At 40.2% G+C, this 23,002-nt stretch overlaps 1 protein-coding gene across 2 annotated transcripts; it reads left to right on the forward strand.

The window, feature by feature from the left end:
* Positions 1-2,821: 2,821 nt before the first annotated feature.
* Positions 2,822-13,666, forward strand: LOC147037705 (uncharacterized). 2 transcript variants are annotated; one of them, XM_085905122.1, is made up of 6 exons: positions 2,822-2,958; positions 3,042-3,074; positions 3,159-3,209; positions 3,287-3,568; positions 3,670-3,811; positions 13,446-13,666. In XM_085905122.1, exons 1-6 carry the CDS (start codon positions 2,949-2,951, stop codon positions 13,453-13,455), a joined length of 528 nt encoding a protein of 175 aa, XP_085761248.1. In that variant the 5' UTR covers positions 2,822-2,948; the 3' UTR covers positions 13,456-13,666. The 2 variants fall into 2 exon arrangements, with proteins under 2 accessions (XP_085761248.1, XP_085761247.1); XM_085905121.1 differs by lacking the exon at positions 13,446-13,666 and having other exon boundaries at positions 3,670-4,553.
* The last annotated feature ends 9,336 nt before the right edge of the window (positions 13,667-23,002 follow it).

The raw sequence follows: 23,002 nt of genomic DNA on the forward strand, positions 1-23,002 counted from the left end.
ATCTCGGCGAGAAAAAGCGATTTCGGCAATAAAAGGTGCTTACGTATTATCGGGAGGACCTTTGATTTTTACTTTTACTTTTTTTTCACATGGTTTGTTGGTTAGTATCAAGATCTTTGATTTACCGCGCACTGAGGAAGAGGCTGTTGTGTTCCTTCAGGATCCTTACGTATTATTGGGAGGACCTTTGATTTTTACTTTTTCTCCGGGGCTATGGAGCTATGGCGCTCCGGGGCTATGGAGCTCCGGGGCTATGGAGCTATGGAGCTCCGGGGCTATGGAGCTCCGGGGCTATGGAGCTCCGGGGCTATGGAGCTCCGGGGCTATGGAGCTATGGAACTATGGATCTCTGGAGCTCTGGAGCTATGGAAGTATGGATGATCCAGCACCCTCCGTGGCTGACCGCTGGTGCTCGGGGTCGTTCTGGCCTCCGGAATTACAAATGTAATGTTATCGTTTCAATAAATAATTTACTTTAATTTTTGAGTCGTTTTTTTAAAGGTCCTCCCGATAATACGTAAGCACCCAATAAAATTTAAAACGCGTGTAAAACATAAACCAAACGATGAAATTGGTTATTTCTTCATGTATAATGATCAACTCGATACTCCCTAGCCCCCAACAGCCTTTTTTTTCTTAAAACTTTAACCAGAGTGACGGGAGAGCGGCATTTCAGAAAACGTGCTTATCTCGGCGAGAAAAAGCGATTTCGGCAATAAAATTTAAAACGCGTGTAAAACATAAACCAAACGATGAAATTGGTTATTTCTTCATGTATAATGATCAACTCGATACTCCCTAGCCCCCAACAGCCTTTTTTTTTCATAACACTTTAACCAGAGTGACGGGAGAGCGGCATTTCAGAAAACGTGCTTATCTCGGCGAGAAAAAGCGATTTCGGCAACAAAATTTAAAACGCGTGTAAAACATAAACCAAACGATGAAATTGGTTATTTCTTCATGTATAATGATCAACTCGATACTCCCTAGCCCCCAACAGCCTTTTTTTTCATAACACTTTAACCAGAGTGACGGGAGCGGCATTTCAGAAAACGTGCTTATCTCGGCGAGAAAAAGCGATTTCGGCAATAAAATTTAAAACGCGTGTAAAACATAAACCAAACGATGAAATTGGTTATTTCTTCATGTATAATGATCAACTCGATACTCCCTAGCCCCCAACAGCCTTTTTTTTCATAACACTTTAACCAGAGTGACGGGAGAGCGGCATTTCAGAAAACGTGCTTATCTCGGCGAGAAAAAGCGATTTCGGCAATAAAATTTAAAACGCGTGTAAAACATAAACCAAACGATGAAATTGGTTATTTCTTCATGTATAATGATCAACTCGATACTCCCTAGCCCCCAACAGCCTTTTTTTTCATAACACTTTAACCAGAGTGACGGGAGAGCGGCATTTCAGAAAACGTGCTTATCTCGGCGAGAAAAAGCGATTTCGGCAATAAAATTTAAAACGCGTGTAAAACATAAACCAAACGATGAAATTGGTTATTTCTTCATGTATAATGATCAACTCGATACTCCCTAGCCCCCAACAGCCTTTTTTTTCATAACACTTTAACCAGAGTGACGGGAGAGCGGCATTTCAGAAAACGTGCTTATCTCGGCGAGAAAAAGCGATTTCGGCAGTAAAATTTAAAACGCGTGTAAAACATAAACCAAACGATGAAATTGGTTATTTCTTCATGTATAATGATCAACTCGATACTCCCTAGCCCCCAACAGCCTTTTTTTTTTTACAACACTTTAACCAGAGTGACGGGAGAGAATGGTAGGTGGCCCTTATGACAAAGTTTGATGGAGTAGTGATTTATGACCTTAATAAAAAAGTATTAAATTTTTTTTTTTTTTTTTTTTTTTTTTTAAAAAGAGTTATTGAGGTCATAGAGTTTATAGAGGTCATAGGGAGGTCATAGGTTATAGGGTTAGGTTGTTATTTATTTAAATGTTGAATTGTGGGTTAGGGTTAGGGTTTGAGTTTGGTATGAATGTGTATCTGTGGGATGTGTGTGTGGTGGGTGTGTGGTTGAAAGTCAAAAATGTTATGAGCTGCTGCTTCCTCCCTCGTCCTGTAGGGGGTGTTTAAGTGTTTCATTCACTTTCATCCTGAGATAGGAGTGGTAAGGTGTGTAAGTTTATTTATCTCAGGATGAGTGTAAATCTTGTTTTGTTTTGTTTTTTGGATGGGGGTAAGTCTGAACATATGTGTTATATCATCTGTAAAACTTGTTTTGTTTATTTTTTGGTGGTGGGAATATGTCTGTAGATGTTTTGGGTCTTAAGATTGTTGGGAGTGTCTGACCTTCTCACCTTGCGCGGCTCTTTACCGCGTGTGTCTGTATCTGGGTTGTATGTGTGTGTATGTGGCTGAGTTAAATTATTTGGTGGTGGGAATATGTCTGTACATGTTTTGGGTCTTAAGATTGTTGGGGGGTGTATGACCCTGCCGCGTGTGAGATTATTTTTTTTTTTTTATGACCTAGCCGCGTGTATCTGTGGGATGTGTATGTGTCTGTGTGGGGCTGAGTTTTATGACCTCGCCGCGTGTATCTGTATCTGTGGGATGTGTGTGTGTGTGTGGATGTTTGTGTGGGCCCCATGCGTTTTATGAAACATATATATATATTTTTGGTGCTATGTTTCAGTTTAAAAAAGCTTTTAATAATAGTATGAGGTGAAAAAAATGAATCTTACCTTCCGAGGGATGAAATTAGCTGGTCCTCAGTCCAATTTTGTGTATGGAGGAGAAAATGGAGTTTAAAAATGGGGTGGGGGTACGATGAGGGGTCTTCAGGTCAGAATGTTCTTTAGGGCGGGAAAGTATCTGGATATATAGATGTGCAAGTGTTTAAACAGTCAGAAAAGGCCTTTACAAAGCTCAAACCACCTCAAGTCGGTCTCTACGCTCTGCGGATCTTTTAAAAGCAATGGTGAAAGGTAGGTTGTTTTTTTTCCTAAAAATAAACTATTCTGTTATAATGCGATTGTATTTATGACGTATGTTTTTTTTTTGTACATAGATATTATCGTCTATGCGGACGTCCACAATGCTCGTGAGTTTTATTATATGTTTACATTATTCTGTTATTTTCTCCATCAGAAATGTGATGTTATTGTTTTTTCTCAACAACAAAAAGCGCGGTTAAATGATGACTTCAGTGGAGTCTACTTAACGCAGACGGATTACGGTGAATCACACATTCATTTATGTTAGTTAATATTAATACGTTGATCTTAAAATGTTTAACTTATGTATGTATGTTAGATCTGGTAGGTGCAGCGGAGCAAGACATCCAGAAAAACGGTCTGGGTGACACAGGTCGCGAAGGTTACAAAGAGCCTGCTTCAAACGTGTCGGATGTGTTGGGAGAATCGTCTGACGAGGGCTCAGCTCCGCATCTTTTAAGAGCATTTGAAGACCGACAGAATCGGCTCTTTGCTCAAAAAGCGGATGACGTGTCAGCGGGTCACGTGACGGACGCAGAGCTTGCGAATATTAAGTACGAGGAGTTGAACCAAACTCGCGAATCGTTAAAAGAAATTGAAGGTATGTCGAATTTTGTTTTATATGTATATATATATATATATATATATTATTTTTTCTATCATATATTTATGTTATAACATTGTTTCTTCTGTATACTTCAGGCGCTATTGACAGCCAACCACAGGCTGCTCAACCTTCGAGGCGTCAGATGACTCGGAGTAGGAGGGGTCGAAGAAGGAGCAGGCTCACACACAACCCCCACCCATCCTTCCGTGTGAGAGAGAGGCGTCTGAAAGATTCAAGGTCTCATGCGTGTGACGGTGAATGTATTTACAGACAGCAACTTCGCTCTTGTCTCAAAGTAATACAGACATTGACATCTGCAATTGAAACATCGATAGTTTAAAATAAAAAGGCAATGTCTGACCCTAAACTCACGCCAACTGAGGCAGACGTCATAACAAGCATTGTTGAAATAGATTTTGAAACCGATGAAACAAATCATGAATCACGTACAAGGCAGAGATTTTGTGATACCCCTGAACTAGATCAACAAATCTTGACAATTAACAACGATATTGAAATGTTATCGGATGGTGCGTATAGGAGTCAAATATCAGAATTAACATCACACCTGCTATCTGCTCTAGAGGGTGTAAATGCGGTGGTATCGGGTGAGCAGAGTGCCCTCAGCCCCGATGTGCCTAATCATTTACAAAGTGTGGTAGAGGGTCTTAATAATCAAAGTGTCAACGATGGTAGCCAAAGTCCTACACACATTTCTTCACAATTGTTAAACTTGATAACTGAATTAAATAACCACACGTATGAGAGTGTACGTTGTCTCAGTCCTAACATACCGGCTCAACTGATTGACATTATCAACGAGTTAAATGTACAGCCGCCTGACCCGACTCACGATAATCAGTCTGTGTTGAATGATGAAATAATTGATGACATGTGCGTTGAACCCTTGGCGTGTATTGATGGTAGCGACATAGCGCCGTGCCTACAAACTCGCCAACAGCCTAACAACTGCGCTGTAATAATTGATCATCAAATTGGGGGCGACATAGCGCTGTCTCAACATACGGCGTTTCAGCAACCTGACGCTACCTCTCAGGCGCTGAGTCGTGTTCAACCCGCAGGCTCGGAACCTGTCGCTACCTCTCAGCCTCTAAGCCGTGTTCAACAAGGTGGCTCGGCTGTAGTTAACAGACCCCATTTCAATAATGTTGAAGTGCGGAGACGTATAAATCCCCCCATGCAATCGGGTAGCAGGGATTTTGCTTCTTTTTACATGCATATCGAAAATAACATCGAAGGTGTTTTGGAGGAGGTAGATGACATTGCACAAACGGGGGATGCAATTCAGATTGAGATTGTGGGGGGTGGTGACGAAAGAGCACATACCTACCAGCAAATGACTGATATAGACTCTATGAGGGAGCATGTACAAAGTATGCTAGAGCGTTTAGCACAGTCTAACACAGAACTTATGCTCGATGAAGGTTTAGAATTAGTGGTACAAATATTCAAGCCTTTGCGTGGAGGTATGCGTCGCAAACTGATACAATCCACTAATGTAGAAATATTAAAGAGAAAAAAACGACATTTGTACATGACTCTTAACAAAGACAACAATCTATGCTTTGCTCTCGCGTTAGCACATCTGCTAAACAGCTCGCTAACAACAAAGCAGGCCACACAGCAGGCTCGGCTCTTACAAGAGAGTGTAGGTTTGAACTGTCACACAGCTGTAAGTCTGGCTGATGTACACAAATTCGAGAAAGCCCTCAAAAGAAAGATAGTTGTAATGTACAGAAAAGCCGACTGCCGTCCTATGACTTTTTTTGAGACTCGCTACCCCAAATCAGCCAATGATATTTTGTTTATCCTTTTACTAGAGAATCATTTCTACGGCGTTAAATCCATTGAGGGGTTTGTAGGTCATACATATTTCTGTAGACACTGCTTCAAAGGTCACGAGAATTGGGAGCAGCATCGGTGCCCGGGGCACTGTCACGTGTGTCTTGATGCGAGATGTAAACAGCTACCCTTTAAACGTGTAATCTGTCCTGATTGTAATAAGACTTGTTATAATGACGAGTGTTTTATCAAACATAAAGAGCCGCGCAAGGCGAGAAGGTCAGACATCCTCAAAACTAACTGTGACACATATAAAAAATGCATGCAATGCGGCTTGCAATATTATGTGAAACCAGGTGCTAGTCGTGTCAAGCATCATTGCCTCGCTAAAAAATGTGCTGTGTGCGGTGACGAGTTGAGGGGAGATACAATGCTTGATCCTCATCTGTGTTACATCCAACCTCTAAAAGCACAGCCTCCTTGTAGAAATGTAATATACTACGATTTTGAAACCTATGTAGATGAAGACGGGTCACTCAAACCCTTTCTTGTTTGTTGTAAATCGAATAGTATGGAGAAGCATTGGTTTGGTACCGATTGTGTCGACGGTTTTGTTAGTTTTTTCAGAAACCCTCGTTTCAAAGGTTCGACTTTTGTAGCACATAATGCTAGAGGTTTTGATTCCTACATTTTACTCAACAGAATGATCGATCTGGGTGTCAAATTTGACATTATAATGCAAGGGAGTAAGGTTCTCTCTTTTGTGGATGTTGATTTCAAATCGCGATACATAGACTCGCTCTCATTTCTGACCATGGCGCTAAGTGCGATCCCAAAGGCCCTAGGGTTTGAAGACAAATCAAAGGGGTACTTTCCACACAAATTCAGCTCGTTGGCTCATCTGAATTATGTAGGGTCTTATCCCGAGCCTTCGTCTTACGATGTTGAACGCCTGGCCCCCTCAGAGCGTGCAAAGTTCTACGAATGGTATGACAAAAACAGTATGGGGTCGTTTGATTTTGCCCAGCAGGCTGTAGCCTACTGTAAGAATGACGTGAACTTGTTATTCCAGGGTGGTGAGACATTTAGGGGTGAGTTTTTCGAAGCTACAGGTTGTGACCCCTTCAACGCTGTGACAATCGCCTCAGCCTGCATGAGTGTGTTCCGCACAAGATTCCTGAAGCCTCAAACACTGGCCATTACACCTGCAGACAACTACACGAACCAATATAAAGCTTTCTCGCAAGACGCTATCCAATATTTGCTGTGGGTCATGCACAGTCAAAATGTTCACATCAGACACGCTTTAAACGGCGGGGAAGTCAAAATAGACAACTTCTTTGTAGACGGTTATAGAGAGGTTGGAGGTGTGCGTATAGTGTATGAATATTTTGGATGCTATCACCACGGTTGTTCAGAATGCTTCGATCTTGCTAAAATATGTCCGACGACAAAACGCCCCTTTCAGGAAAGGTTCGATGCCACCCAAAAGAAAATTCGAGAACTACGTCTTAAACCGAATTTGCAACTTGTAATTATGTGGGAGCACGAATGGTTGCGAATGAAAAAGTTAGACGCGGCGACGGGCGAATTCATCAAAAAAGCTAAATTCCCATCACCGCTAAAGCCTAGACAAGCTTTGTTCGGGGGGCGGACAAACGCGTTTGTTTTAAGATATACCCCAAAACCTAACGAACGTGTGCTTTATGTTGATGTCACGTCGCTGTATCCATTTATCAATAGCACCTGTCTCTACCCCATTGATCATCCTGAAATCTTCCACAATGACTTCAAGGACCCCAGGATGTATTTCGGCTTCATCAGCGCTACAGTTAACCCACCGAGGGGGTTATATTTTCCTGTTTTGCCCTACAAATCACCTAAAGGTAAACTGCTATTCACATTATGTCGCACCTGTGGCGATGCCAACAATCAAAATACAGCCTGTGCGCACACTGATGAGCAAAGGTCATTAACGGGTGTCTGGACAACCCCTGAATTCGCCAAGGCTCTCGACCTCGGTTACACCGTTGTGAATATTTCCGAGGTATGGCATTACAGTCGAAAGAGTGACGCCATTTTTACCGACTATATGAGGACTTTTTTGAAAGGTAAACAGGAATCTTCAGGGTACCCCGCACATGTCATCAATCAGGCTGATAGAAACCAGTATATCGAGGATTATAAGACGCATCAAAATATTCAACTAGATCCTTCCAAAATTAGAGTGAATCCTGGAAAAAGGCAAGTTTCAAAACTATGTCTGAACAATCTCTGGGGTAAGTTGGCGCAGCGTGAGAACATGCCAAGCACAAAGATTGTGACAAAAACTAAGGATTTTCTCGAACTGCTTTTTTCAGGTCTGTATGACGTGACATTTATCCACTTTCTCAACAAAAAACGAGCGATGGTGCAGTATTGTTTTCGAACAAACACTGAGAAACCATTGACGAAAACTACAAATGTGGCTGCGGCGTGTTTTACAACGGCGTACGCTCGTTTGAAAATGTACGGCTATTTGGAAATGCTACAGAACCGGGTTTTGTACACTGATACGGACAGTATTATCTATACAGCTTTGCCCGGTGAAAGCGTTCTGCCTCTGGGAGACTATCTGGGTGATTTGACAGACGAGCTTTCCAACGACAGCATTGTAGATTTTGTCTCCGCAGGCCCCAAGACCTACGCATACAAACTGAGAAACAGTGGACGTGTCGTGATGAAGGTCAAAGGTATCACCCAAACACATGAAAGCGGGCAAAACATCAATTTCGATAGCATGCTTGATCTGGTTCAGGGGTACATCAACAGCCAAGGCGCGTGCTCGGACGTGCTCTCTACCCCGCAACACGTCATTGTACGTGATAAAAAAGGCTTCCGATTAAAGAATGCCTCATTCAATAAGAGACTGAGGGTCGTGTACGATAAGAGACGCCTAGTCGGGCGAGGTCAGACGTTGCCTTTTGGGTTTTAACATTTTTTTGTTTTCCATGTGTAAAAATGTCTTTGAACCAAATTGAATTTGATCCTAGATTAGAACTACCTTTTGCCTGTATAATTAGTGGCCCTAGTGGATGTGGCAAGACTTTTCTGGTGAAAAATGTTTTAGAACACACAGATCATGTCATGAGACAAAAGCCTCATAATATTGTATGGGTTTATACTTCGGCCCAACCTTTGTATGATGAAGTCAAAAGTATGAATAAAAATATTGTATTTATCAAAGGATTGCCTGAATCTTTTGACGATGAAAAGTTGTTCCCCCCGCAGCAAAACCATCTGCTGATATTGGACGATGTCATCTTTCAAGCCTCAGACAATCAGGAAGTGGTTCGAATTTTTACACAATATAGGCATCATATGAATCTAAGCGTCATCATGTTAACGCAGAACATCTTCCACCAGGGTAAATTTAGCCGTACTATAAGCCTAAACAGTAATTATCTAGTTTTGTTCAAAAATCCACGCGATAAATTGCAGGTAACTGTTCTGGCTAATCAAATCTGCCCCAACAACCGGAAGTTCTTTCTGGAATGTTTTGAAGATGCGACGAGGGATCCGTACGGCTATTTACTGGTTGATTTGACGCCTACGTGTCCAGAACAATACAGACTGCGCACAGGCATACTACACAATCAATGGCCTACTGTTTATATTCCTAAGCAATAAAAACAATGTCTAAACTGTTAAAAAGAAATGCGGCGTTACTTAAGACTCTCTTTACCTGCAAGCCGGGCGAACGCAAACATTTACTCCTCAGAGCTCCTGCCAGTTTACTAAAAGCGCTATGTGAGATTGCTTTAAATCTCCTAAAAGGCCACATACCTCTAAATTCGAAACAATACAAAAAACTTAAAAAACAAAAAAGGAATATTCGATTTCTAGCCGATAAAAAAAATACTTTAAAGAAGAAAAGAGCTGTATTGGTTCAAAAAGGTGGTTTCATTTTCCCGTTGCTGGCTGCTTTTGCTCCTGTACTCGGAAGCGTCATCGGAGGCCTCATAAATAAATAAATAAATAAAAATGAGTTTGAAAACGGCGAATAAATTGTACCTCGTCTCCCCATACCAACTAGACAGGATGACTCGAGCGCAGCCAAACATCCTCGATACAGCTGAACGGGATTTAGATCGGCAGATGAAACAGGTGTTGGAAAATAAAAATTTAAATCAATACGAAAAAATCAAAATGTATCAAAGCCTAATGCAACGTTACAGAGGATTATTAAAACAAAAGAATGAGGAGAGTGCCCCCATCACACTGAACGTATCGCAAGATCAGATAGAACGCGCCACCCCTTCCAATCAGAACAACAACGCCACGGAGCTGACGGAGATGGAGACGAGAGAACAGGTGCACGAGGACCCGCCGGGGATGAAAACTACGCAACAGGTGCAAACGGAGGAATGGACAGGGATTCTCGACGCTATAGGATCACGACATCATCGAAACGCCGCATACGTGTTGAGAAAATTAGCATCGAACGATATAGGATGGACGCCTCGGGGCGAATTTATATTTAATGGAAATCTTATCAGAGGATCTCATATGACCGATTTGATAAAAAAGCTCGTCGTGAGCGGTAAGAAAGTAGGCGGTCCTCCTATAGGCTGGAGTGAATTTTTGGAAACATTAACCCGTCTTAATTTACCGGAATCAAGCATTTCCAACCCTTTGGCACGTTCTGACTTTAAACGTTTAAAATACGCTAGAGCTGAAGATGAAGACGTTTCCCAAGCTAAAAATGCAAACGCAAAAAACATTAAGAAAAAAAAAAGAAAGCAAGCCGCAATGGCTCAAAAATGGGTTAGTTATTAAATATGAGAAATTTGATGTATGGTGAAATAAAAAAACGTATATTGTATATGTTAGCATAAAAACACACTTGACTCTGTAACTCTCTTTTTAAAGATGTTTTTATTGAATAAAAAGAGTTTTATAAAAAACATTAACGTGACTACGTACAATGACATTTTTTAAACTTATGCAAAGAACACGATGTCTGACCCCCGCACACTCGCCGGGCCCCACGTGATTTTCGAACAAAGGAGGTAACCATTGCATCATTGTGTAGGGGGTCTGTCGTGTAGCTATCCAAAACATCCAGATAAGTTAACCCGCATCTTCGTTGACTTAAATAATAAACACAGTGATGACCGCAGGTGCTCGTCAGTTCGTGTTGTAGTTGAATGTTATGGTAAATTATACGGTTAGAATGTTTTTTCAGAAAATCCAATATACTCTTAGGGTAAAATATATGGTCGGGTTCTAAACCAAAAGGGTCAAAGAATGTGGCCGAACCGTCTTTTTCTAACGTTAACCCCAGCCAGTGTTCCCCCGGCAGATGCCTCGGGTGCGTGTTTACAATGTAGTGTCTGGGGGGTGTGTCTGTGACGTCATGCAACTCGTCTGCTGCAAAAACGCCTCCAAAGAGAGGCCCATGTTGACGCCTCATGAAACTGGTCAATTCACGCCCGTTCATCTTAATATTAATAATAATCCATCAGCACCTCTCTCTTGGCGTTGATTTCGATAATTGAATCATAAGCGGCGTAAACAATTAACGTTGTTGTGTGCGGAAGCGGATTACGAAATCGTAGATCCAGTCTGAGCACGCCGTTGTTTACTGGGGCAATGGCTCCTGAATCATCTCCGGGGTTCAGATTGAAGACAAAAAGCGAGTAACCTTGATTAAAATCATCTTGATCGATACAGAGTGGTAAATCCTTCAAAAAACGCCCCGTCGCTGTGAAAAGATTAAGGTATTCGCGTGTAGAAAGCCCCCCGCCAAAATAAGGCTGAAAAGCTTTGGACGGAATCTGTCGGCCTTCTTGCGAGAGACTTAGATATTCAATGTCGCCGTTGATAAAATTAAATGGATTTAAATCTTTTCTCCCAGCAAAACTCAAATGATTTACGAGGGCTAACACTATTTGTTTTGGCATATGTCCGAGAAACAAATTATCCTGATGACATACTCTGGAGTTCTGAGCAATGGAAAACGTTTTAAGACAAATTCTCGTTAAAGGATAAATGGCATTGCCCTTGTGTAACGCTGCTTCGTGGCCAATAGCGACGGCTGGCGACACAGTTACTTTTTTCACAAATAATGTTGCCCCTAAAATCTTGAGACAGACGTCGTTGTTAGACGCGCTCATGAGACAGAAATCATCGTTGGCTCTGGATAATTTCAAACGTAGATCCACGTGATTCAGTAGATGACGCTCGCAGAAAAATATATCGCTGTGTATGGGCCCCATAATTTGGAACTCTTGTGATTCTGCCAGTCGTAAAGCGCGCTTCCATAGTCCATCGTTGATATTGGGGCCTTCAAAAGCAATAGAGTCCATACGTCCCCTGGTATCTTTAACAAACATCCCAGCTGAGAATTGTGAATGGAGGGTATCTCTTGAAAAATTTAACAAAGTCTCAATTATTGCCCTATAGGGGTGCGTCGCACTAGATTGTGATATAAGACGGTCCCCTAGAACGACGTCAACTTGTGAAAATATGGTATTAAGAGGATAATTAATAATCCCCACAGCTTCATTCGCTGCTAGATTGCTTCCGTCTTTGTGTAATACTTTTAAACGTAAATGCAGCAATGTATCAGATAGATCGAGATATTTAGAGCCATCTCCGGGGATAAAAAATTCAATCGGGCCCGAATCTGTAATTGCCGATAAAGGAGGAATCTCCACATACTGTGTTTGATCTATTGATAATTGTGTGAGAGGTGGAGCAAAAATATCCAGCTCACTAAGACTGCATTCTTGGGAATTAAAATGTAAAAGCGACATTTTATTTATTTATTTTTATTTTTTTAAGAGAATATGTCCGTCCTACGTCTTGGTCGCCTTTTGATGACTGGTTTGAAGTTTTTGATACTGCGTGTCTTTTTATTTATTCTCAATCTGAGGCCTGAGGGTCTTCGGCCACGACGTGAAAGAACTACAAGTCCCGCACCTCCTTGAGCGGCTTCCGGTTTACGTTTTATTTTTTCAATGACGCGGCCCGCCACATCCGTAGCAATGTTCCGCGCGGCACTTTGCAGATGCGGTCTGGCTAGGTTGAAACCTGATTTCAACATTGGAGCGACAAAACGAAATAGCTTCGCGAATATAGACCCTATCCCACGTCCGTATTGAACTGGGGCACCGTGGAAACCAGGATAGGAACCACCTATTTGACTTTCATAATATTTGACGAATCGATATAAATCGGGATGTGTCTCGAGTCTCATATTTTTTTAATGTTTCGGTCTAAAATGTAGAACTAGAACGATCTTCCCGTATTTGAAATTGATTGGTTGATTCTGGTCTGTGCGAATGCTAATATGGATGTGCTCAATGTGCCGCTTGTTTACATCTAAATAATATAAGGTGTTGAAACTTCTATTTATGAGCGATCCAAATTCCCCTTCTAAAGGCAGGCTCCTTAGTAAAGGGGCGTGGGCGTCGCCAACAGTCTGATAGTGTATTACATCGGCGTAAATGAAAAGATGGTACCGCCCTCCCCTTCGATCAGCTGTCCGCGGGGCCTTTGTCCAATCTGTTTTTAATGGAAACCATTGCTCAGCCGGCAGGCCTACTAAATAAGCTAACGGTTCGTTAAATTTTAGTTCGTAGGGTTCTTTGGTGTGAAATTTAAATCTATGGGTATGTTGGTCGTATTCCACGTTTATTTTTTTGTTGGAAGCTTTCAATAACTGCGTTTTAATATCTTCAGCCAAGGAGTTGAGATCGCCATATATCTCCCCCCGCAGTTTCACCAGGGTGGGTGGGGGTGTCTCGTGAGGCTCGGTTGCTGGTTTTGTCATCTCTCTAAAGTAGAAGCCCCTTTTTTTCTCCGGTACATCTACACACGTGTTCACATATGTAATTTCACAAATAGCGACTTCCCAGGGCCCCTTTAAATCGATATTCTGGACCAATTCGACTCTAAAGTCCGTATTTGTATTATTCGGATACAAATGCATACTTGCGTTGGAGGTCAGGGTTACATAAAAACCATCCCTTACTTCACCCATCTTGATATTTCTGTGTAATGATTGTTTTTGTCATTTCAGATATCTTTAACACTGCTGGCTGCCACCCAAGAATCAAATTTCGGAGGCCATCCGACCCAGCGTATCAAAAGTTCACGCCTCCCTGAGACCGTTCGGGATTTAAGAATTTTCTGAATGCTGAAAAATGTATTTTTCTTAATTTTCACTTTTTGGAGCTCATCTGCATAGAATACGCCATCTAGCGGCTCTCCGTCGTAATCGCTGAGTTTGTAAACCTTTGGAAAACGATTGAGAATTTCTACTACAGTGAAAAACTCGTCTGAGAAAGATTGTTCATACGATTTGTCAAAGACACCCTTTATTTTGGAAATTCTAACGTTGTCTCCTACGGCGAATCTTTTTTTATCACTCTTCTGTAGAGATACGTTGCCGTACAGGTTACGGAAAACGATGTCTGTATTTTCCATAGTCACCTCATTAGGCGACATCTTAATACTACGATGAAATGAATTATTATAAGAGGATAGAAAATCTTGAATTTTGTCGACATAACGTCTTGTATTATGCGCAGTGAAAAACCGCCACATCCTGGTCTTAAGAGTCCGATTAAAACGCTCGACTGTTTGTGCTTTCAAATCCGACGCTGTGGAAAAATGGATGATTTTATGACGTTTTATTAATTTCTGGAATTGATTGTTGAATCAATTCTGTCAGACAGCGGGATTCCGCTGTCTGACAGAATTGATTCAAATGCTTGGCTCACACTGGCAGCTGATTTATCCTTCAGAACGCGAGCAAAAGCCTTCTTTGAGAAAATGTCAATCACGGTGAGAATATATTTCATCCCATCATTATGTGATGACAAAATTTGCATATCACATAAATCGGCTTGTAGTTGTCTTTTAGCTCGGCGTGCATATACTCGATTTCTAGAGAAAGTCAGTCTTGCAGGTTTGTGTAATGTATATGCATTTTCTCCCGCAAGGAATGATTTCACTTTCTTCAAAGTGGGTTGGTTTTTTTTACAGCTCAAGAGAGCCGCCTTGTGGAGACGTTGAGCACCACCGAAACTTGCTGGATTTTTAACATTATAATACAATTTTTTCAGACATCTTTCCTCAGCCATTGTTGCAACCGTTGTGACAAATATGGAACCCGTTCGTGGTTTTAAAATGTTTATTGAAAGGAGAAAAACAGGTAAAATTCTTTTTTTTTTTGGTTACAATATATAAAACAAACCAGGTGTTAAACGTATAATGTTTGTTCTGGTTAGAATATAATCAAACAATGCGGTATAGGAGAAACAAGGTACATTTAAAAAAAAAGGTACATTATAAAAATAAAAAAGTACATTTAAAAAAAAGGCACATAGTTTTGTATTACATTTTAAGAACGTACATACGCTATCATAGACCGTATCACATGTTTTGGTACATTTGATTCGATAAGAATTTTGAATTTGTTCAATTCGGCTTTAATATCAATTGGAATATTATTGCGTATATGTACAATAATCAAATCATGGAACAATGTCATCAGAGTAAACAGGTGTGCGACAGTTATTTCACTCCATTCGTTGATAACGAGTTTCAATTTGTTAAAGACTTCTTCTAAATTTGATAAAATACACACTAGATTAGTCCAAGTAATTTCTAAAACAGTTTGGGATATATGTCTTATTTTTTCCATAATATCCACCAATTTCTGTACAGAACCGTCGTTATTAGTGTCACGCTGTATAATTACTCGTTCCAAATCCTCAGTCCAATTTTGCAAATCGTTTCTTCTCAAAGAATTACCCATTTCTCTCAACCGCGTGTCTATGAAACACAAATTCAATCGCAGAATCAGAAATTTGGGCAAACTGTTTGTAATCAATAATACAGCTTTCTAGTTTCCCGAAGATGTCTTCTTCATAGGACAGATCTAACAAAATGACATTGATGATTTTTTTAACGTCTATTTGTGGTAACTGAATATCGAGGTGCGTCAGCATTCTGTAAATAGCAGAAAAGAACTGTCTATTACATACTGATTTCATGATCTTATGGAAATTTTCGAACATATAATAATTTTCATGTTTTATGTACAGACATGTATGTCTCATCTGAGAAAGATCATCCAATTCACAAGCCAAACAATCACTTGCGGTATGTTTAAGCAGATTTTTGTGTAGTAAGAGAACTACCAACAATTTGATTCTTACATATTCAAGTGGCGACATCCATGGTAGCGCGTTTTCGATTTCAAAACTGACGCTGGTTGATGACTTTCAACCACACACCCACCACACACACATCCCACAGATACACATTCATACCAAACTCAAACCCTAACCCTAACCCACAATTCAACATTTAAATAAATAACAACCTAACCCTATAACCTATGACCTCCCTATGACCTCTATAAACTCTATGACCTCAATAACTCTTTTTAAAAAAAAAAAAAAAAAAAAAAAAAAAAAAAATTTAATACTTTTTTATTAAGGTCATAAATCACTACTCCATCAAACTTTGTCATAAGGGCCACCTACCATTCTCTGACGGGAGAGCGGCATTTCAGAAAACGTGCTTATCTCGGCGAGAAAAAGCGATTTCGGCAATAAAATTTAAAACGCGTGTAAAACATAAACCAAACGATGAAATTGGTTATTTCTTCATGTATAATGATCAACTCGATACTCCCTAGCCCCCAACAGCCTTTTTTTTCATAACACTTTAACCAGAGTGACGGGAGAGCGGCATTTCAGAAAACGTGCTTATCTCGGCGAGAAAAAGCGATTTCGGCAATAAAATTTAAAACGCGTGTAAAACATAAACCAAACGATGAAATTGGTTATTTCTTCATGTATAATGATCAACTCGATACTCCCTAGCCCCCAACAGCCTTTTTTTTCATAACACTTTAACCAGAGTGACGGGAGAGCGGCATTTCAGAAAACGTGCTTATCTCGGCGAGAAAAAGCGATTTCGGCAATAAAATTTAAAACGCGTGTAAAACATAAACCAAACGATGAAATTGGTTATTTCTTCATGTATAATGATCAACTCGATACTCCCTAGCCCCCAACAGCCTTTTTTTTTTTTATAACACTTTAACCAGAGTGACAGGAGAGCGGCACTTCAGAAAACGTGCTTATCTCGGCGAGAAAAAGCGATTTCGGCAATAAAATTTAAAACGCGTGTAAAACATAAACCAAACGATGAAATTGGTTATTTCTTCATGTATAATGATCAACTCGATACTCCCTAGCCCCCAACAGCCTTTTTTTTCATAACACTTTAACCAGAGTGACGGGAGAGCAGCATTTCAGAAACCGTGCTTATCTCGGCGAGAAAAAGCGATTTCGGCAGTAAAATTTAAAACGCGTGTAAAACATAAACCAAACGATGAAATTGGTTATTTCTTCATGTATAATGATCAACTCGATACTCCCTAGCCCCCAACAGCCTTTTTTTTTACAACACTTTAACCAGAGTGACGGGAGAGCGGCATTTCAGAAAACGTGCTTATCTCGGCGAGAAAAAGCGATTTCGGCAATAAAATTTAAAACGCGTGTAAAACATAAACCAAACGATGAAATTGGTTATTTCTTCATGTATAATGATCAACTCGATACTCCCTAGCCCCCAACAGCCTTTTTTTTCATAACACTTTAACCAGAGTGACGGGAGAGCGGCATTTCAGAAAACGTGCTTATCTCGGCGAGAAAAAGCGATTTCGGCAATAACATTTAAAACGCGTGTAAAACATAAACCAAACGATGAAATTGGTTATTTCTTCATGTATAATGATCAACTCGATACTCCCTAGCCCCCAACAGCCTTTTTTTACATAACACTTTAACCAGAGTGACGGGAGAGCGGCATTTCAGAAAACGTGCTTATCTCGGCGAGAAAAAGCGATTTCGGCAATAAAATTTAAAACGCGTGTAAAACATAAACCAAACGATGAAATTGGTTATTTCTTCATGTATAATGATCAACTCGATACTCCCTAGCCCCCAACAGCCTTTTTTTTCATAACACTTTAACCAGAGTGACGGGAGAGCGGCATTTCAGAAAACGTGCTTATCTCGGCGAGAAAAAGCGATTTCGGCAATAAAATTTAAAACGCGTGTAAAACATAAACCAAACGATGAAATTGGTTATTTCTTCATGTATAATGATCAACTCGATACTCCCTAGCCCCCAACAGCCTTTTTTTTCATAACACTTTAACCAGAGTGACGGGAGAGCGGCATTTCAGAAAACGTGCTTATCTCGGCGAGAAAAAGCGATTTCGGCAATAAAATTTAAAACGCGTGTAAAACATAAACCAAACGATAAAATTGGTTATTTCTTCATATATAATGATCAACTCGATACTCCCTAGCCCCCAACAGCCTTTTTTTTCATAACACTTTAACCAGAGTGACGGGAGTGCGGCATTTCAGAAAACGTGCTTATCTCGGCGAGAAAAAGCGATTTCGGCAATAAAATTTAAAACGCGTGTAAAACATAAACCAAACGATGAAATTGGTTATTTCTTCATGTATAATGATCAACTCGATACTCCCTAGCCCCCAACAGCCTTTTTTTTCATAACACTTTAACCAGAGTGTCGGGAGCGGCATTTCAGAAAACGTGCTTATCTCGGCGAGAAAAAGCGATTTCGGCAATAAAATTTAAAACGCGTGTAAAACATAAACCAAACGATGAAATTGGTTATTTCTTCATGTATAATGATCAACTCGATACTCCCTAGCCCCCAACAGCCTTTTTTTTCATAACACTTTAACCAGAGTGACGGGAGAGCGGCATTTCAGAAAACGTGCTTATCTCGGCGAGAAAAAGCGATTTCGGCAATAAAATTTAAAACGCGTGTAAAACATAAACCAAACGATGAAATTGGTTATTTCTTCATGTATAATGATCAACTCGATACTCCCTAGCCCCCAACAGCCTTTTTTTTCATAACACTTTAACCAGAGTGACGGGAGAGCGGCATTTCAGAAAACGTGCTTATCTCGGCGAGAAAAAGCGATTTCGGCAATAAAATTTAAAACGCGTGTAAAACATAAACCAAACGATGAAATTGGTTATTTCTTCATGTATAATGATCAACTCGATACTCCCTAGCCCCCAACAGCCTTTTTTTTTATAACACTTTAACCAGAGTGACAGGAGAGCGGCATTTCAGAAAACGTGCTTATCTCGGTGAGAAAAAGCGATTTCGGCAATAAAATTTAAAACGCGTGTAAAACATAAACCAAACGATGAAATTGGTTATTTCTTCATGTATAATGATCAACTCGATACTCCCTAGCCCCCAACAGCCTTTTTTTTCATAACACTTTAACCAGAGTGACGGGAGAGCGGCATTTCAGAAAACGTGCTTATCTCGGCGAGAAAAAGCGATTTCGGCAATAAAATTTAAAACGCGTGTAAAACATAAACCAAACGATGAAATTGGTTATTTCTTCATGTATAATGATCAACTCGATACTCCCTAGCCCCCAACAGCCTTTTTTTTCATAACACTTTAACCAGAGTGACGGGAGAGCAGCATTTCAGAAAACGTGCTTATCTCGGCGAGAAAAAGCGATTTCGGCAATAAAATTTAAAACGCGTGTAAAACATAAACCAAACGATGAAATTGGTTATTTCTTCATGTATAATGATCAACTCGATACTCCCTAGCCCCCAACAGCCTTTTTTTTCATAACACTTTAACCAGAGTGACGGGAGAGCGGCATTTCAGAAAACGTGCTTATCTCGGCGAGAAAAAGCGATTTCGGCAGTAAAATTTAAAACGCGTGTAAAACATAAACCAAACGATGAAATTGGTTATTTCTTCATGTATAATGATCAACTCGATACTCCCTAGCCCCCAACAGCCTTTTTTTTTTTACAACACTTTAACCAGAGTGACGGGAGAGCGGCATTTCAGAAAACGTGCTTATCTCGGCGAGAAAAAGCGATTTCGGCAATAAAATTTAAAACGCGTGTAAAACATAAACCAAACGATGAAATTGGTTATTTCTTCATGTATAATGATCAACTCGATACTCCCTAGACCCCAACAGCCTTTTTTTTCATAACACTTTAACCAGAGTGACGGGAGAGCGGCATTTCAGAAAACGTGCTTATCTCGGCGAGAAAAAGCGATTTCGGCAATAAAATTTAAAACGCGTGTAAAACATAAACCAAACGATGAAATTGGTTATTTCTTCATGTATAATGATCAACTCGATACTCCCTAGCCCCCAACAGCCTTTTTTTTCATAACACTTTAACCAGAGTGACGGGAGAGCGGCATTTCAGAAAACGTTCTTATCTCGGCGAGAAAAAGCGATTTCGGCAATAAAATTTAAAACGCGTGTAAAACATAAACCAAACGATGAAATTGGTTATTTCTTCATGTATAATGATCAACTCGATACTCCCTAGCCCCCAACAGCCTTTTTTTTCATAACACTTTAACCAGAGTGACGGGAGAGCGGCATTTCAGAAAACGTGCTTATCTCGGCGAGAAAAAGCGATTTCGGCAATAAAATTTAAAACGCGTGTAAAACATAAACCAAACGATGAAATTGGTTATTTCTTCATGTATAATGATCAACTCGATACTCCCTAGCCCCCAACAGCCTTTTTTTTCATAACACTTTAACCAGAGTGACGGGAGAGCGGCATTTCAGAAAACGTGCTTATCTCGGCGAGAAAAAGCGATTTCGGCAATAAAATTTAAAACGCGTGTAAAACATAAACCAAACGATGAAATTGGTTATTTCTTCATGTATAATGATCAACTCGATACTCCCTAGCCCCCAACAGCCTTTTTTTTCATAACACTTTAACCAGAGTGACGGGAGAGCGGCATTTCAGAAAACGTGCTTATCTCGGCGAGAAAAAGCGATTTCGGCAATAAAATTTAAAACGCGTGTAAAACATAAACCAAACGATGAAATTGGTTATTTCTTCATGTATAATGATCAACTCGATACTCCCTAGCCCCCAACAGCCTTTTTTTTCATAACACTTTAACCAGAGTGACGGGAGAGCGGCATTTCAGAAAACGTGCTTATCTCGGCGAGAAAAAGCGATTTCGGCAATAAAATTTAAAACGCGTGTAAAACATAAACCAAACGATGAAATTGGTTATTTCTTCATGTATAATGATCAACTCGATACTCCCTAGCCCCCAACAGCCTTTTTTTTCATAACACTTTAACCAGAGTGACGGGAGAGCGGCATTTCAGAAAACGTGCTTATCTCGGCGAGAAAAAGCGATTTCGGCAATAAAATTTAAAACGCGTGTAAAACATAAACCAAACGATGAAATTGGTTATTTCTTCATGTATAATGATCAACTCGATACTCCCTAGCCCCCAACAGCCTTTTTTTTCATAACACTTTAACCAGAGTGACGGGAGAGCGGCATTTCAGAAAACGTGCTTATCTCGGCGAGAAAAAGCGATTTCGGCAATAAAATTTAAAACGCGTGTAAAACATAAACCAAACGATGAAATTGGTTATTTCTTCATGTATAATGATCAACTCGATACTCCCTAGCCCCCAACAGCCTTTTTTTTCATAACACTTTAACCAGAGTGACGGGAGAGCGGCATTTCAGAAAACGTGCTTATCTCGGCGAGAAAAAGCGATTTCGGCAATAAAATTTAAAACGCGTGTAAAACATAAACCAAACGATGAAATTGGTTATTTCTTCATGTATAATGATCAACTCGATACTCCCTAGCCCCCAACAGCCTTTTTTTTCATAACACTTTAACCAGAGTGACGGGAGAGCGGCATTTCAGAAAACGTGCTTATCTCGGCGAGAAAAAGCGATTTCGGCAATAAAATTTAAAACGCGTGTAAAACATAAACCAAACGATGAAATTGGTTATTTCTTCATGTATAATGATCAACTCGATACTCCCTAGCCCCCAACAGCCTTTTTTTTCATAACACTTTAACCAGAGTGACGGGAGAGCGGCATTTCAGAAAACGTGCTTATCTCGGCGAGAAAAAGCGATTTCGGCAATAAAATTTAAAACGCGTGTAAAACATAAACCAAACGATGAAATTGGTTATTTCTTCATGTATAATGATCAACTCGATACTCCCTAGCCCCCAACAGCCTTTTTTTTCATAACACTTTAACCAGAGTGACGGGAGAGCGGCATTTCAGAAAACGTGCTTATCTCGGCGAGAAAAAGCGATTTCGGCAATAAAATTTAAAACGCGTGTAAAACATAAACCAAACGATGAAATTGGTTATTTCTTCATGTATAATGATCAACTCGATACTCCCTAGCCCCCAACAGCCTTTTTTTTCATAACACTTTAACCAGAGTGACGGGAGAGCGGCATTTCAGAAAACGTGCTTATCTCGGCGAGAAAAAGCGATTTCGGCAATAAAATTTAAAACGCGTGTAAAACATAAACCAAACGATGAAATTGGTTATTTCTTCATGTATAATGATCAACTCGATACTCCCTAGCCCCCAACAGCCTTTTTTTTCATAACACTTTAACCAGAGTGACGGGAGAGCGGCATTTCAGAAAACGTGCTTATCTCGGCGAGAAAAAGCGATTTCGGCAATAAAATTTAAAACGCGTGTAAAACATAAACCAAACGATGAAATTGGTTATTTCTTCATGTATAATGATCAACTCGATACTCCCTAGCCCCCAACAGCCTTTTTTTTCATAACACTTTAACCAGAGTGACGGGAGAGCGGCATTTCAGAAAACGTGCTTATCTCGGCGAGAAAAAGCGATTTCGGCAATAAAATTTAAAACGCGTGTAAAACATAAACCAAACGATGAAATTGGTTATTTCTTCATGTATAATGATCAACTCGATACTCCCTAGCCCCCAACAGCCTTTTTTTTCATAACACTTTAACCAGAGTGACGGGAGAGCGGCATTTCAGAAAACGTGCTTATCTCGGCGAGAAAAAGCGATTTCGGCAATAAAATTTAAAACGCGTGTAAAACATAAACCAAACGATGAAATTGGTTATTTCTTCATGTATAATGATCAACTCGATACTCCCTAGCCCCCAACAGCCTTTTTTTTCATAACACTTTAACCAGAGTGACGGGAGAGCGGCATTTCAGAAAACGTGCTTATCTCGGCGAGAAAAAGCGATTTCGGCAATAAAATTTAAAACGCGTGTAAAACATAAACCAAACGATGAAATTGGTTATTTCTTCATGTATAATGATCAACATCGATACTCCCTAGCCCCCAACAGCCTTTTTTTTCATAACACTTTAACCAGAGTGACGGGAGAGCGGCATTTCAGAAAACGTGCTTATCTCGGCGAGAAAAAGCGATTTCGGCAATAAAATTTAAAACGCGTGTAAAACATAAACCAAACGATGAAATTGGTTATTTCTTCATGTATAATGATCAACTCGATACTCCCTAGCCCCCAACAGCCTTTTTTTTCATAACACTTTAACCAGAGTGACGGGAGAGCGGCATTTCAGAAAACGTGCTTATCTCGGCGAGAAAAAGCGATTTCGGCAATAAAATTTAAAACGCGTGTAAAACATAAACCAAACGATGAAATTGGTTATTTCTTCATGTATAATGATCAACTCGATACTCCCTAGCCC

The sequence above is a fragment of the Syngnathus leptorhynchus genome, unplaced genomic scaffold, assembly GCF_054491065.1.
Source record: "Syngnathus leptorhynchus isolate UIUO unplaced genomic scaffold, UIUO_Slep HiC_scaffold_135, whole genome shotgun sequence".
NCBI lineage: Eukaryota > Metazoa > Chordata > Actinopteri > Syngnathiformes > Syngnathidae > Syngnathus > Syngnathus leptorhynchus.